The following is a 14,682-nucleotide window of genomic DNA, read 5'->3' as shown; positions in this document are numbered from 1 at the left end:
CAATAGTTGACAGCTCACAAAGCTAATGTAATGTAAAGCACTCAATTCTGTTGATCAACGTGCTTTCAACGGTAAATAAATGCAGACTGACGCTACCGATGATGGTCTGTTCTAACCTAAATGTTGACTCCAAGCCAGCTATTATGGCTACGACTATTCTTTGGAACAAAATATCAACGAACAATACACATGCTTACATAAACGCATTTGAGGCGTTCAAACGCATGGGGTTCATGCACCTTTTACACTCAGCCCAATAACTTTATTTTCGCGTAAGGCACTATTTAATTACCCCTTTGCAACACTGCCATACGCGTGCATGGATGCTCATTACAAAGAAGTGTTGCTTATTATTCAATAAGTAGACCGAAGCGTAACGTTTGGCTAGCAAGTGGCTACTTCAAGCCTGGCTAATCAGGAGCTAACGCTAGCTAACGCAGCTAACGTTAGAGTATCCCTTTACTGCTTACCTTCAGCGGCCTCGCAGATGTTTTTCTCATCGTCCCATTTAGTTTTCCAGAAAGTATTAACTTGTGAACAGCATATACCTTTCCAGGACAAACAATTCCTAACTTTTTAGCATCTTCATAGGTGGGACTAAGCGTAAAATCCCAAACCGGACCACCACCGACAAAGTAATTTCTCCACCACTTACAACAACAACGTCAACCGAAAAAATTGAACCCGCCTCCGCGAAAAATCAACCAATCAGAGAGCGGAGTCTATTATACTGACATTTCTAAGCACCAATGGTCGTTTTCGGAGACTTTGACTGATGCTCCTCAATAGAGTAAACACCAAATGAGAGCGAAAGAGTACAAAACATTCGCTTGCCAATTGGCTGCACAAAAATAAGGGGCCAGGGGTTTAGTGCAAGTAGCCTATGAGTGTGGCACTGTGTCCAGAGTGGCAGGTGCTTTGGAGTTGACAAAATAGCCGGGGCGGCATCACTGCCTGGGTGAGGTCATCTAGGATGATGTAAACCCTACGTCATTAGTAGTGCTAAATAAAACACACAACAGGGCACATATTCACCTTTTAAAAAGTTTAATTTTCCCCAAGTAATATAAAACAAAACACTCCAGTACAATAAAATGCACATAAAATTGAGCAAACTGAAACAACATTTCGAGGGAATCATGAAAATCAAAAAGATGTGCTACAAACAAGTGGGTGTTCAAAGTAAAAAGCTAGTTTAACTCGACAGAGCAGCATTATTAATTCACAAAAAACTGAAAATGCTGCTTCCTTTCTTTTGTTATTCATCTCTTAAGAACAATTCCTAATCACAATATTTGAAATTGCACAACTGCATGCCATAACAAGTGTTAGTCCAAAATATTGTACAAAAACTCTGAAATTAGCTTCTTAAGAGAGGATTATAAACTGCCTGTCACAGTGACAGACAAGTCGTCTAGCCAATGGCAGCTGCAAACTCAACGCCGCCTCCTGTCTGGACTTCTGCTGCGTCTCCTTCCACCAGTCCTGCCAGGAAAAAAATTAAATATGAAACCAGTTTGGTTATTAAAATAGAAATATAAGTAGCTTGCTCTATTATAAGAATTTAGATCACAGTTATCATTTTTATCGAGATACCTTAAAAAGCTACATTATAAACATCAAGGACGGGAAGAGATTGCAATATTTTTTGCGTGCAAAAATGAAATGCCACCAAATTTAACTATGCGCTGGGATATATGGAAAAAAATCTGATTTTTGACCAAATACTTCCAACATTTAATCGATATTGTAGGGATGATTACTGATACTTTCACAGATTATTAACAGACAGATTTCTGATTAATGATCATGCTATGTGGATAAAATGACGAAGTCTGGTAAGTTCAGAAAATTACATCATTTTAATGTAGTCATTAAAACAGGAAATGACAACATCTATGCCATATCACAATATAACAATATTCATAATCTAAAACAATATCTGGCCTCATATTACAATATCAATATATTGCCCAGCACTACACTACCGCCAAAGAACACAGATAAACACCACTCTCACCTCCTCTTGTTCTTGGGGGGCCCTCTGACAAATCCCCAGTCCACGCTGATAGGTTGGCCCATCAGGTCCTGACCGTTGAGCCCTTCCATGGCTGCCTGGGCCTCTTTGTAGGTCTCATACTCCACCAGCGCATATCCCTAAGGGACAGTTATCAGGACATCATGTGAGTTATCGTGTGTTTATAGCATCACTGCTCTGTAATTTGGTAGCAATTTACAGTTTAAATTTAGCCTGGCATTGTCAGGCTAGAGCAAATTAAAACATGAGCTCAGCAGATTCATCTGGTTCCGAGGCTAATTTAAATTAATAACAGCACAAAAAAACAGGGTTACTGATCACTCAGTAATCTAATAATATACTTTGACCACTTTTACTATTGTAATGGCCCTGCTCAATTCAGTGTGGGATCACTGGCTAAACTAAAATTGAATGATTCTCTGTGTTTGACTGAAATGAGTGTGGAGGAAGAGTTTCTGCTTTATTCTTACTTCATACTCAAAACAATGCTGCCACCTTGTGGCCTAGAGGAAAGTTGAAGCATTCTGTATATTTGCACATCGGAAAAGACAAAAAAAAAAGTCAATGTGTCACACTGTAATATACATAATATAATAATATACTGTATAACACACAGAAAATGAGACTACAATTGTGATGAGCTGTGATTTGTTTACAACTATTAGCAAGCAGTAAGGGCAATTTGATTGTATGATCCAATATCACAAATTTGCCTTAAAGGGATTTACAATCTGTCTACCATAAAACACCTTCTACTCTTTGACCCGAACTTCAGAAAAAAACTGCCCAAAAAGTGTTTTAATGGGAAAAAGGACTCTGAACTCAGTGGGAACAATGAGGATGACAAAATTATAGACTGTAAACATATATGTAGAATATGGATCCAAATGGAAGTATTAATGACAACAATCTACTTTACACAGAACTCAGAAGGGGTCTGGTTTCATACACGCAACAAATGACTCCTGACACCAGTCAGGGAGGATTAAAACAAAACATTTGCTTTTGTAATACGTTTTTTTTTCATCATTTAATAAACGCAGCTTTAAAATGAGTCCATCTGAAAATGATATCACATATAAGATTAGTGTAACTCAGAGAAACTAGGACAGATGTTCAATTTTCTGGTTGAGTCAACATGAAGTTTGGAGCTTCTCTCACATGTTTCAGACAGACATGTTTGACTTTCTGTTCTGGCTTTGAACTTGACATACATGACTTTGTGGTGTAACCATAACTAGTCAGACAAATTAGTTGTGCCGCCAAGTATTGTGCAAACAGCTGCAGGGCACCATTCATAGAGTATCCGTTAATACGCCAAAATGTCTTCAAGATCTTAAAGAACACTAAGCAATCATTTTTCTTGACTCATTTTAAATTAGTAAGTGGTAAATTCCACCAGGCATGGCACGTCTGCGCCGTGGTTCTGATCGGTCCTCCACACAGCTGCAGCGCCCACCAGCAGTGTTTCAGAACTGCTTCAGCAGTGGAGTATTTTGCCCACCTGATTATGTTTACTTGCTCAGAGTTTGTTGATTAGGTCCTCTTTCCTCGCTCTTTGTGCTTCTACCATAGCGGGCTACGTGGTTAAATAGTTTCTTTTCTGTCTGTCTTTATGATCGTCAGTCTGCATGGGGTCTTTTAATTTGAAACTGAAACAGATTCTCTGTGCATATTCTCTGCGGAGTAGAGCGCCAAGCGTAGCTGCTTTTCTGAGAAGCATCTGAAACAAGCTGCGGCGCTTCTGGTGGAATCACAAGCATTGTATAGAATGGCCATAAATCACTCTGACCACCATGGCGCAGCCGTAACGCAGCACAGCCATGCCTGGTGGAAATTGCGGCACAAGTCTATACCAGATGGAATCAACTGTCTCTCTGGCTCAGTGGTCTGTAGTGTACCATACTTGGCCTGATCTGACTTACACTCCATATGTTACAGTGAAACTACTGCATGCACATGTGACAATGCTAATGCTGAAATATTTATCTCAGCTCTACATGAAAGCTGGTTATTTTGAATTAGAATAATTGTGTTGTACGAGTAAAACTCATTTTGGTAGCCTACTAAAGCAAACCAGTGGCCACACTGAAACTCACAAACATACTAAAGTAATGATGCATGGTCATTTGTCTCACCTTGAGGTAGCCTGTTCTGCGATCAAGGTTGAGATGCAGGTTCTTGATTTCTCCAAACTCTGAAAACTTGTCATGGATGTCTTCCTCTGTGGCCTCTTCGTGTACACCTGTCACAAACAGGATCCAGCCCTCCACCGCTGCAACAACACAAACAAAAAAAAAACTTTATCAGTGGGCAAATAATAAAAGAAGCAGCATTTTCACCAAGGTGAACTTAACCCAAGTAGAGTTATGATCAAGAAAAATCTCATTTCATGCAAGATGTGCAAATAAGCTCTTGCCTGACCAATATGAAGCCTTCTGAGCTCCACTTTGTGCCCCTTATGAATTAACTGTAAATCTGAGTCACAGAACCACTCTGACATTTTCAAAAGCTATTTCTATAATAATCAAAAAGTATCAATCATCTGGATGAAAACTATTTTGTCTACTGCACAATAAAAGTTTACTCATTTGGTTTTGCACGACACAAAAATACTGAGTAAATAGAAAGAAACTTCAATATGGAAAAATGCAACTGAGAATTACATTTATTTTGAATCGCGTAGAAATTAAGCAACATCATTTATGGCTACCTGAATAAAACAGAGATTCACATCTTGGGAGACGGGTTAAAGTTTTAAATACTGATGCAAAATGGGATGTGAACTGATGGGGAAAAAAACTGCTGATTATTTATTTATTTTTATTGGGTTCGTCCCTAAATCTAAGCAGATCTTAACCACAGTGTCGTCACATTATCAAACATAATTAGATTGCACAATGAAAAAACAATGCATACAAATCTCGCAAGAGTTTTGCAAATCTAAGGTTCCCATCTTCAAATGCAACACTCACATCTCTGAGGGCCTGGCTCATCCCCGTCCTGTTCCACAGTATCGTAGTCCTCTTTGATTCTGGACCTGGCTCCTTCCTCTAGAAACAGCAACACAGAAAAATATTTAATACTGCTGCCAACATGCTTTATTAAAAAGCTTCAGTAGGTATCACAACTGTAGTAACTCACCTGAGCCGAAGCCTCGTCCTTTCCTCTTCTTGGCTTTCTCTTTCAACTTGTGGATGCTTTCTGAAGAAAGAAAATTGATTGAAGTCAAATCCATGCATGCTGCTACATCTTTTTCTGCACTTCTCTATTTTTCAAGTTTAAAGGGGGAATTCACCTAAAACTGCATATTTTTACTCTAGCATGTAGTGCCATTTATGCACCTTGTTTCTGTGCGAGTTGCTAATTTTTGGAGATATCTGCCTTTTTTCACATGTAAAGAAATTAGATGGCACTTGACCTGTGGTATTAAAAGTTTAAAAAAATACATCCCGAAAGCATGACCCCGTTATTAGTGACAATGAGTACATCCTGAAATTAGCTATCAAGATCATAGCAGACCCTCTGCACCCTCTGGCCTGAATATGCCCCTTTATCTTCATGGCAAGAATACAGCAAGCTAAAAGAGGTATCACATCCTTCATCCAGCACAGCATACAGCTGCTTTACAATTTCTGGGCACATGTTCTGAATTTGGCACCATCTTAAACTGCATTTGATGTCGGGTATGAATTTCCCAAACTGAAACTTCTTATTATGCTTATGTTATATACTGTCACATATGGTTGTTGTCTTTTTATGCACAAATTAGGGCCAGTAAATGTTTCATTCATTCATTCGATTATTGTGAACAGCTTTATGCAGAAACTATTTTCTTTTTACCATACAAAGACGGTGGTTTCTACATCTCTGTGATCGATAACTCCAAAACTCGGCAACTCACACTAACATAATCAAGATGGATATATAACACCGCAGGACGGAGGACAAATAAATATCGTTGATTTTGGAGTGAACTGTCCCTTTGACTACTAGTTAGCTAACGTTAACTACCTACTTTGAGTATTTAGAATTTGATAGATTTTCTTGAGTTAACGCTGTAATTACATGAAAAATGCATTAACACATAATATACTGATTAAACGCGTATGACTTCGAAGTTCTGCGCAGTTTTGTCAATTTATCTTAATATTCACTAATAGAGGATTCAACTAGCGTGCTACCGCGGCTAATAACACGCTAATTGAGAACCAACTTGTGCTTTAAAGAAATGTAAACTTGGCTAAGAAACATTTAAATTAATATTTTGCACATTGACAGTGGAAGTGACCTTCAGAACTCATAATAAGCGCTACCTTGTTAGTTACCTTACAAACAGCGTTTGAATGAACCACCCGTGCGTTGTTAGCTTCATATTAGCTTGTTAGCATATCTCAGGCCTGCTACCACGCAGTCAGCGTTTGGAACATTTTCGTCAACGTCCATATCGATGTAACGTTGGACCTCAATATTTTCACATCATTTAAAAGCCAGTTTTACGGAGCATCTGCTACAAAAAGGGCGTAAGTGTTATTATTACCATCACCATCCTCATCCATAGGAAAGTCCTCGCCTCCCGCCTCATGAAGATCCAATACGTCCGCCATGATGTCTCTGTGTCTGTGTGTATACGGCTGACGGCGTACGTAACGTGCGTACGCATAAAGAGACAACTGGTTGGCGGAGGTTGCCAGGTTGCGTAAAAGTAAGTAAATACAGTAAATGTCACTGTACCATCAAAGTACAATAAATCACGTTATCACATTTATCCTCTGTTTCAGTTTCTCTCAAACAACACAGTCATCAGTCAAACTGAATAACTAACATAATTTATACAGTTAAAAACAAGTTTTGTTTCCCTAATCACTAATAAACTACAAGTGAAATGTCTGGATGAGTGAAATGTTGTTTCCTGTACAAACGAGAATGGACCTGCAGGCTTTTGGTAGTTTTCCATTAAAAACACAAATCTGCTTTATTTTGGAAATCTTTGACGATGATTATTGCATATGTCTATGTGCAATACCACATTTTGTTGAAATAATTCACATGAACAGCAGAGGGCTCTCATGCATCCACGCAGGCTCTTGGTCCATGTAATGAGGCTGCATGTTCTGGACAGGCAGGTAGAGAGTAAGACTGTCATTTGATCACCATCTGGTGGTGAGTTGGATCAAATGGCAGAGGAGACTGACAGACAGGCCTGATATATACAAAAAAAAGTAGTGTTGAGAATGGTGAAAGACAGATAAAGCCTGTTTCAGTTTCACCTCCAAATATGCTCCGTGTGGAATCAGACTCAGAGTTATGCAAGGGATGTTGTAAGACTGACAGACACACTCTGGGGGCAGAGCTGAACCTGTTTGGTCCCTGTTTTTAGAAACAGGCCTATCTGCAGGAACAAAGTGAAATAAATGGTACAGTAGATGTTGCCTGCCTGTCATAGTTGAATGTCACACAGATTTTGGAAACAGAAGCTGTTAAATCAATGGCAGGATAGGTTTCGGCTCTAGAGGGATCACACTTTTTATTCTCGTTAATAAAACCCATGCATATCGAGGGTCACCATCTTATGCTTAAGCTTTACATCAAGAAGAAACAATGCTGATTCCTTTGTGGACACGATATAGAGCCTTTCGCCTTTCATATAACTGAGGGGAGAAAAAAACAGTTGTGCCTACACCAGGGCTGGATATTGTGAAAAGTTCCGTACTGCTCATTTGATGTAATCCAAATCTCCTAAAGCCCTGACATGCTCTACCCTTGCACATGCACACGGTCACACCACACACACCCAGTTCAGACGGTGTGCACGTGCACATGAACGTGCCACCAAACTTCTTTTTTTGCTATTGTTGTTTTTTCCATTTCTAAACTGGTCACCATTCACTTTAATTGTTTGGGCGATTCTGCAACACTGTTTTCCTGTGAAACTCCAGCAGCGTTTTGTGGACTAAAAAAACTAAACCCAACCTTCAATTGGCACAAGGGTGAGAAGATAATGACCGAATTGAACAATCCCACTGATTTTCCAAGCAGCATCTCTGTTTGTTTAAAGTCTGTGGAAAATCTGCAGAGATGTTGTTGGAATTCTGCAGCCGCTGATTCTACGTGGGTCTGGTAATGAGTGAGGGTGGAGCTAAATGTGACCACTGGTGTACTGGCTGTAGTAACAATAAATAGCAGGTTATGTGAGTTATGAGTTCATTTTGACCCACAACTCCGATCACAAGATTAAGGCAGTGAACCGCTGCTTAAAGTCACAGGTTTAAATAGGCAACATTTGGTTTAAACACAGCGTGGCGGAGTTCACCTCCCACTCAGACTGCTCTCACAATGTTTCCCTCCAGTGGTCGGTGTCCACAAGTCATTAAGTCATGAGTCATTTAAAGTCCAAGTCGAGTTGTAAGTCATCAAATCTGTGACTCAAGTCTGACTCGAGTCCAAGACATGTAACTCGAGTCCACACCTCTCGTGTAAGTCATGTTATGTGATGGGTTAACTTAAGTTCATCTGAAGTGATCGCTGTGTAGATAACCACATCAGTTGAAGATAGTCCAACCCCAAAGATAACATTAAAAAAATGTCTGTTTTCAGCTTCTGTACTTTGCTATGTCAAATATCTCAAGTCATTTGTTTCGCTGTGTAAATGTGTGCTACCCATCACAATTGTTTAGTACAAAACTATACTATTACAGGCCTAAAGTCAGGGTAATGCATGCTAAGGAAAGATAACAGCTGACCTGAACTTTAATCTTGTGGATGTTGAAATGGGCTCATCACCTCTGCATCAATGTGCAGCCATGTAGTCCATAGTAACACCCATGAATCCATCAAACAGTGGAAACGTGATTTACCAGTTTAATTTAGGAATCTTTGTGTAATCTTTAAAAAAGGTCCATTTTTAAGAGGCTAAAACATGTTTTGTTGCTGACCCTGTTCAGTACGTTGTTTAGCTTCTGTGCTGGTACTGTTCTCTGCTTCTTCAAATTGCCGATGTGCCAACTGCCATCTACTGTAATACACTGACTATGGATAAGTACCTCATGCAATCACACTTCAAATAATCTGAACTATTCCTTTAATGTATCTCAAAATCAGCGTTCATTCTGAGTGTAGGCTCAGTTATATTTATCCAGTTTCAAAGCACCACTTGTCATTCGGTTATTTTGACCTCAGTGCTCCTGTAAAATAAAGCAAACTGGCTTTAGCTATTTGAAGTTGACGCACAGACATTTTTTCATGTTAATGACGTTTTAAAAGACAGAAACCAACACAGCACACACAGCATTCATTAGCACTGAAATAGACAGCACTGCAGATTTGCAAACACCGCAAAATTTCCACTTTTTTGTACCTCCAGATATTGTGCAACACTCCTCGTTTGGAAGGAATAAGTATAATAAAATAATATATGAAACATAGCAGTTAGGCCTAACTTTCAGTTTATTGTTCCTCACCAAAATCACCAAGACAAATTCCTCAAATGTGTAAACGTACTTGACAATAAACAAGAACAACTTCAGGTGGAGTGAGAGTGAGTCAAGAAGGTTGCAGCCAGAACATGGACAGTGTAAAATAAAAAGAGATGAAAAAAAAAATATATAGGAGTTCAAACCAATTGGGATAAGTAGAATAAAATAAGACCAACAAGCAACCAGTACGAGAATCAAAACCGTTTAAAAGGAAGAAAAAAACAAGATATAATAGGATCAAATAAAATTAATAAAAACAACAGTTGACTGATAAAAATGAGAAAAGAAAAGAAAAGAAAAGAAAAGAAAAGAAAAGAAAAGAAAAGAAAAGGAAAGGAAAAGAAAAATTAAGAACCGACTGACCAGACTACTGAAAAGCACAGCTAAAGAGAAATGTTTTCAGTGTTGTTTTGTAAGATGATAGTGTTGCGACACACCTGACCTGATCTGGTTGCAACCCGATTCTGATTCTGATTAACTCGAACAACGTTTTCTTAAAGACTCTTGACAGAGCTGAAGATAATTTTCAAGTGATGTCTGCTAAAGCCGTGAGAATTTCTTCATAATCACTTTATTATACCCACTGTTCCCAAACAGGGAGTGCGGTACAACATCAGGACGTACAAAAACAGATAGATGGGTCAGTTGCCATAGTGACATTGCAGACACACAATGTCCAACCTTGCCTACAGCTGTAACAATGCAGAAGAGAAGAACGCATTTTGTTTCAGCACAAAGATAAAAGGATTACAAATGTATATAAAATGATTTAAACCATTTGATAATGTGTGTGATGTAACAGACAAAAGGCCTCAGTATGAGAGCAGACTACAGTATCTATTTATCTATCAGTATCTGTCCTCTGGGATGAGTTCATCAGGAGCTGGTCTCAGCCTGCTGTGGACTGTAGATACTGTGTGTGGGGCAACGTGCTGATAACAGACTGGTGTCTGAGGTCTCATCAACTGACCCTAACACAATGTATAAATTAACCCCTGCCATCATCAAAGTAAGGCTCATAAATTACACACTGTGTAAGTGTTTTATACCAGTTCATTTGAGGAAGATCTTTTACTTACAGCTACTACAAGGAACTTTCATATTATGTTGACAAAATCAGAGGCGTTTCCACCATAATACCTGCAAAATATGACATCAAAAATAAAATTCTCTGAAGAAAAATCTCCTCCCGCTTCTTTTTAACTGAGTAATCTTCTCCACACTGTAACTTTGCTTGGGAAATTGTGAACACAGGCTTGTTTCATTTGATTTGGAGGCAGGCATTAACCCTCGGTGTTGCTTCTTGGTAATTTTTCTAAGTAATTTTTTGGCCCTTTACTCTCTCACAAAATACATCCTCAGTTATGGTGTAATACTTTAAGGACAATAACAGTTTTAATTTGTTACATGACTCTCTGGAAGTCACGTTCCATTTCTTTGCAGACTTCCTCACAGCTCCTTCACCTCTCTGTACAAAAATGGTTGAAATGTCGTTTTCTGTCATTTTACAATCTGGAAAAAAAAGATAAATGTTTACACTCTAAAACGTATTCATTCCTTTAGACTGTTCCATAGTGGTACAATGTTGTCTGAGGCTAAGATCTGGACAAACAATTTTGTTGAAAAGAGTTAATTTTTAATTCTTTGTCATTTCAAATGGCAAAAAAATTAAACTCCAGAGGTTACTGAATATTTTCCATGACTATTGTAATGAATTTCATTAAAATATAAAGATGATAACTCTTTTTTCATCCTTTACAATTTGTTTTCATTGTGTATTTTATGGCCAAAATAGAAGAAGGAAATACAATCTTCTCCCTGATGATTTTATATGCTTATGTAGGTCTTAAGAGGTATCTATGTCAGTCCTAAGGGAAAAAAGAAAGTTCTGCACTTATAAGCCTATACATATAAGCAGCAAAATGCACCTAGATGATCAAAAATACTCATAATACAGGCAGAATGATGCCTGACAGAAATATTTAATGATACTGGATTTTTATTGTTGATGCTCTAATAGGTATGCATCTTTTTTGTTGTCATTGGTTGATGTAAAGCTACATTTTAGTACTTTATATACTGTTGGTTAGTTTATTTTATAACAATACATCGTATTTTAAAACCTTAATCCTCTATTAACCAGTAACTGCAGCGGTCTGATAACTATAGTGGAATAAAAGTGCTGTTTTTTCCTCACAAATATAATGTACAAGGAGTAGAATTATAAAGCAGCTCAAAAATGTGCTGAAGTACAGCTCTTGAGTTAATGTATTTAAAAATAAAGAGAAGATTCATGAGGTCACAGCAGCCAACAAGTCATGATTAATCTTTTCTCCAACTCACACACACACACACACAGACGGACACACACACACAGAGTGGACTTTGTGTCTGTCTTGTGACGGCTATCAAACATCAAGGTTCAGCCAACGCAAAGATTGTGCTCCTCTTGTCAGGTCACGTCTTTACATTGGAGGTGATTAAGTTGTGATTAGCGGTGATTTACTCATCCTCCGGAGCTATAAAAGCCTCTGGCTCGCTCACAGAAGGCACCGTTTGGTCCAAGAACCCCAGGAGTTAAGGTATGTCTCTGCATGGCTGCTTTACTTCGGTTTTTCTTATTCTGTGTCTGACTATAGACAAAAAAAACCCAAAACACTGATTTCTTTCATTATGACAAACTTCAGCTTTACAACAGTTTGTCACATTCTTATTGTGATCTCTGACTAATCCTTCAACTTTCTCCAGGTTGGTCTCGCTCATCTGCAGCCATGAAATTCTCCCTTGTTGCCGCTCTTGTTGTTGTGCTGGCTGTTGCCCATGGTAAGACACATTTTTACTGAATTAAAAAAACTATATTTGATACACATAATGAAATTTTAAGCAGACTATAGTAAGATTTGTCCGAGCTGGCTCATTCCCAGGACATCAAATACAGATGTTTTAGGCTGGTAAAGCGTCCAGAGCAAAAATAATGAGGGCAGGGTCTCTGCAGATACAGCTACCATCACACACTTCTACTGGGTCATCAGTGATGCTTGAAAGGGATTATGTTGATATGACTCTATGCATTGCTATTTTAGAAAAATGATGCACATTATGCCTTTAATTTCTGAATATCTGCTTCATTTTCTGCACATCAGAACCCTTTTTTGTTGACATTTCAGCAGCAAACTGCCTTGATTTTTATCACTTTGTAGTTGAGAATACACCGTACATCATAAAATTTTTTAAATATGTTTAAAAAGTTTAGACCTTTCTGAGCCCACAAAGGACAATGCAACCTAAAACTGATTTTTTACCTCAAGAGCTAAGACCTAGTGCTTATCAAGTAGCGTAGCCTTTGGACTGATGAACTAAAGGCACTACTACTCATGTTATTAACTGTCTTCAAGTCCTTAAGTGTGCAAGTTTGTACTGAATGTAGTGAATTTAGTTAAAGACCAGTAAATGTGCGTCCACAGGCACTGAGGCCATGTCCCTGGTGAAGCGTGACGTCCAGTCTGAGGTGGACAGGCTCACCAAGATCATCAACGACATGTCCGCCAGCATCACCACTGCAACCCAGGAGATGGTGGAGAAGGTGAAGGCTCTGGAGGTGACCAACACTGCACAGTAAGTAACTACAAACAACACATGCACTGCTTTTAGTCTTTCATGGTTGTTTTATAGAAAAATAATTATTCTGTGTCTTACTTTGTTTTAATTTAATCTTTTGGGGGGGATCTAATAATTTAAACTCACTGTTTGAGTCAGTGTGAGCAGCAGGTCGGGACTATAAATGTAAACGACCAGCATTAACATGAATGTCTGACAGATAAATTGTTCTTAACACAATCAAGTCAAAATGTTACGTGGAAGTTCAAAATGGGCTAATTTTCCCTCAGCGAGTTTGACTTAATTTTAGACCAGTACATACAGTGCAAGTTAATTTATTTGAATATCAAGCTGTAGAACATTTAATGCAATAACATAACATAAGAAAAAGTGAGGCGCCACATTTCAGACAGCTGTCAAGATGAAAAAGTCATATTCATGATGGTGAATTGCAGGTAAAACATAAGACTAAAGGCTAAACACCTTTTTGGATAGTAAAATGGTTGTTTATGAGAAAAAAAATCTGAATGCATGCAGATCATTAGACAGATTAAAAATATATTAATCGATAACTAATCAATAGTCTAGAAATGGCAGTGGTTGTGCCCTGCTTGATTTTTGTATGGGCCATTTGTTGAATAAAGAAAATTAATTTAAAATAAGAAAAAAATGACAGACAAAAAATAAAAGGAGAAAAAACTAAAATGTGTTTTCTGTCTTACTAATGATTAATCAATTGTTCAATTTTAAGTATTTTCAACTATCAGTAAAGGAAAATGCAGAAAATTTGTAACCTGAGTATATTCCCAAACTGACATGTGTAGTAGAAATTAAATGTCAACCACGGCTGTTTTTCACACCAATGAATTATCAGGCAGTTTTACTTTATTTCTCTTTATTAAATCACAACTCAGAGTCAGCAGCAGTGATTAACAGAAGACTGTCTCTTCCTCCACCTCCCACAGGACTTACATTGAGGACAGCAAGACCAAGATCCAGCCTCTGGTCGACAGGGTCCAGGCCGAGGCCGCCAAGCTGCAGGAGCAGGTGAAGCCCTTCATCGCCAACATCGAGGACAAGATCAAGCCCCTGACCGAAAACATCAGCTCTCAGGTCAGCCCCATGACCGACAACCTCCACTCCCAGGTCAAGCCTCTGACCGACATGGTGGAGAAGCTCTTCCAGCAGGTGATGGACCAGACCAAGGCCCTGCTCCCCCCCCAGTAAAACTCGCCGTTGGTTCGTTCCAGCTGCAGTGACACCTGCATTTGGTTCTGGTGTTTGTCTGTTACACTCCTTAAGTCACTGAATGTCATCATTAAAGGGGTTTGAAAGTCTTCATTTTGAGTCTTATTTTGACTTATGTGAGTAAATTTATACTTGATTAATTAGATTAATTTATGAAAAAGCCAAAGGGCAGAGTAATAAAGTGGAAATGAATAAATTGTAGCTGAATCTGATGAGAGCTGGTCATTAAACTGGAAGTCGATATCAACATTACCTCTAACCTTTGGGTCATCTGTGTTTTCCATAATTTATGGTTCAATATTCTGAAGTAGGCTGTCAAATAGC

The 14,682-nt window shown here is 38.5% G+C and overlaps 3 protein-coding genes across 6 annotated transcripts in view; 1 reads left to right on the top strand and 2 right to left on the bottom strand.

Moving 5' to 3' along the window:
* The window catches only part of otud7b (OTU deubiquitinase 7B), a 45,574-nt gene extending 44,905 nt beyond the window's left edge, over positions 1–669 (bottom strand). For all 4 annotated transcript variants that reach the window (XM_084727666.1, XM_084727667.1, XM_084727668.1 and 1 more), the window contains exon 1: positions 471–669. The gene's annotated coding sequence lies outside the window, so the exon portion shown is untranslated. The remainder of the gene's footprint in view (positions 1–470) is intronic.
* Positions 670–1,253: 584 nt separating this feature from the next.
* rbm8a (RNA binding motif protein 8A) lies at positions 1,254–6,665 on the bottom strand. The gene is made up of 6 exons (XM_084727665.1): positions 6,579–6,665; positions 5,183–5,242; positions 5,014–5,091; positions 4,177–4,313; positions 2,021–2,157; positions 1,254–1,485 (listed from the first exon to the last, which is right to left on the bottom strand). Exons 1-6 carry the CDS (start codon positions 6,643–6,645, stop codon positions 1,437–1,439), a joined length of 528 nt encoding a protein of 175 aa, XP_084583791.1. The 5' UTR covers positions 6,646–6,665; the 3' UTR covers positions 1,254–1,436.
* A 5,349-nt stretch (positions 6,666–12,014) lies between these two features.
* On the top strand, positions 12,015–14,449 carry afp4 (antifreeze protein type IV). The gene is made up of 4 exons (XM_084727664.1): positions 12,015–12,095; positions 12,262–12,336; positions 12,978–13,128; positions 14,076–14,449. Exons 2-4 carry the CDS (start codon positions 12,285–12,287, stop codon positions 14,335–14,337), a joined length of 465 nt encoding a protein of 154 aa, XP_084583790.1. The 5' UTR covers positions 12,015–12,095; positions 12,262–12,284; the 3' UTR covers positions 14,338–14,449.
* Positions 14,450–14,682: the final 233 nt, after the last annotated feature.

This window comes from Lutjanus erythropterus, chromosome 9 (genome assembly GCF_056507025.1).
Source record: "Lutjanus erythropterus isolate fLutEry1 chromosome 9, fLutEry1.hap2, whole genome shotgun sequence".
Classification (NCBI taxonomy): Eukaryota; Metazoa; Chordata; class Actinopteri; order Lutjaniformes; family Lutjanidae; genus Lutjanus; species Lutjanus erythropterus.
This window is presented reverse-complemented; position numbering and strand designations above follow the sequence as displayed.

Coding starts and splice junctions, on each gene's coding strand:
- afp4 (XM_084727664.1), top strand. CDS start 12,285: ATGAAATTCTCCCTTGTTGCCGCTCTTGTTGTTGTGCTGGCTGTTGCC. Junction 12,337..12,977: donor TGTGCTGGCTGTTGCCCATG/GTAAGACACATT, acceptor GTGCGTCCACAG/GCACTGAGGCCATGTCCCTG. Junction 13,129..14,075: donor GAGGTGACCAACACTGCACA/GTAAGTAACTAC, acceptor CACCTCCCACAG/GACTTACATTGAGGACAGCA.
- rbm8a (XM_084727665.1), bottom strand. CDS start 6,645: ATGGCGGACGTATTGGATCTTCATGAGGCGGGAGGCGAGGACTTTCCT. Junction 5,243..6,578: donor TATGGATGAGGATGGTGATG/GTAATAATAACA, acceptor TTCTTTCTTCAG/AAAGCATCCACAAGTTGAAA. Junction 2,158..4,176: donor GCAGAACAGGCTACCTCAAG/GTGAGACAAATG, acceptor ACTGTCCCTTAG/GGATATGCGCTGGTGGAGTA.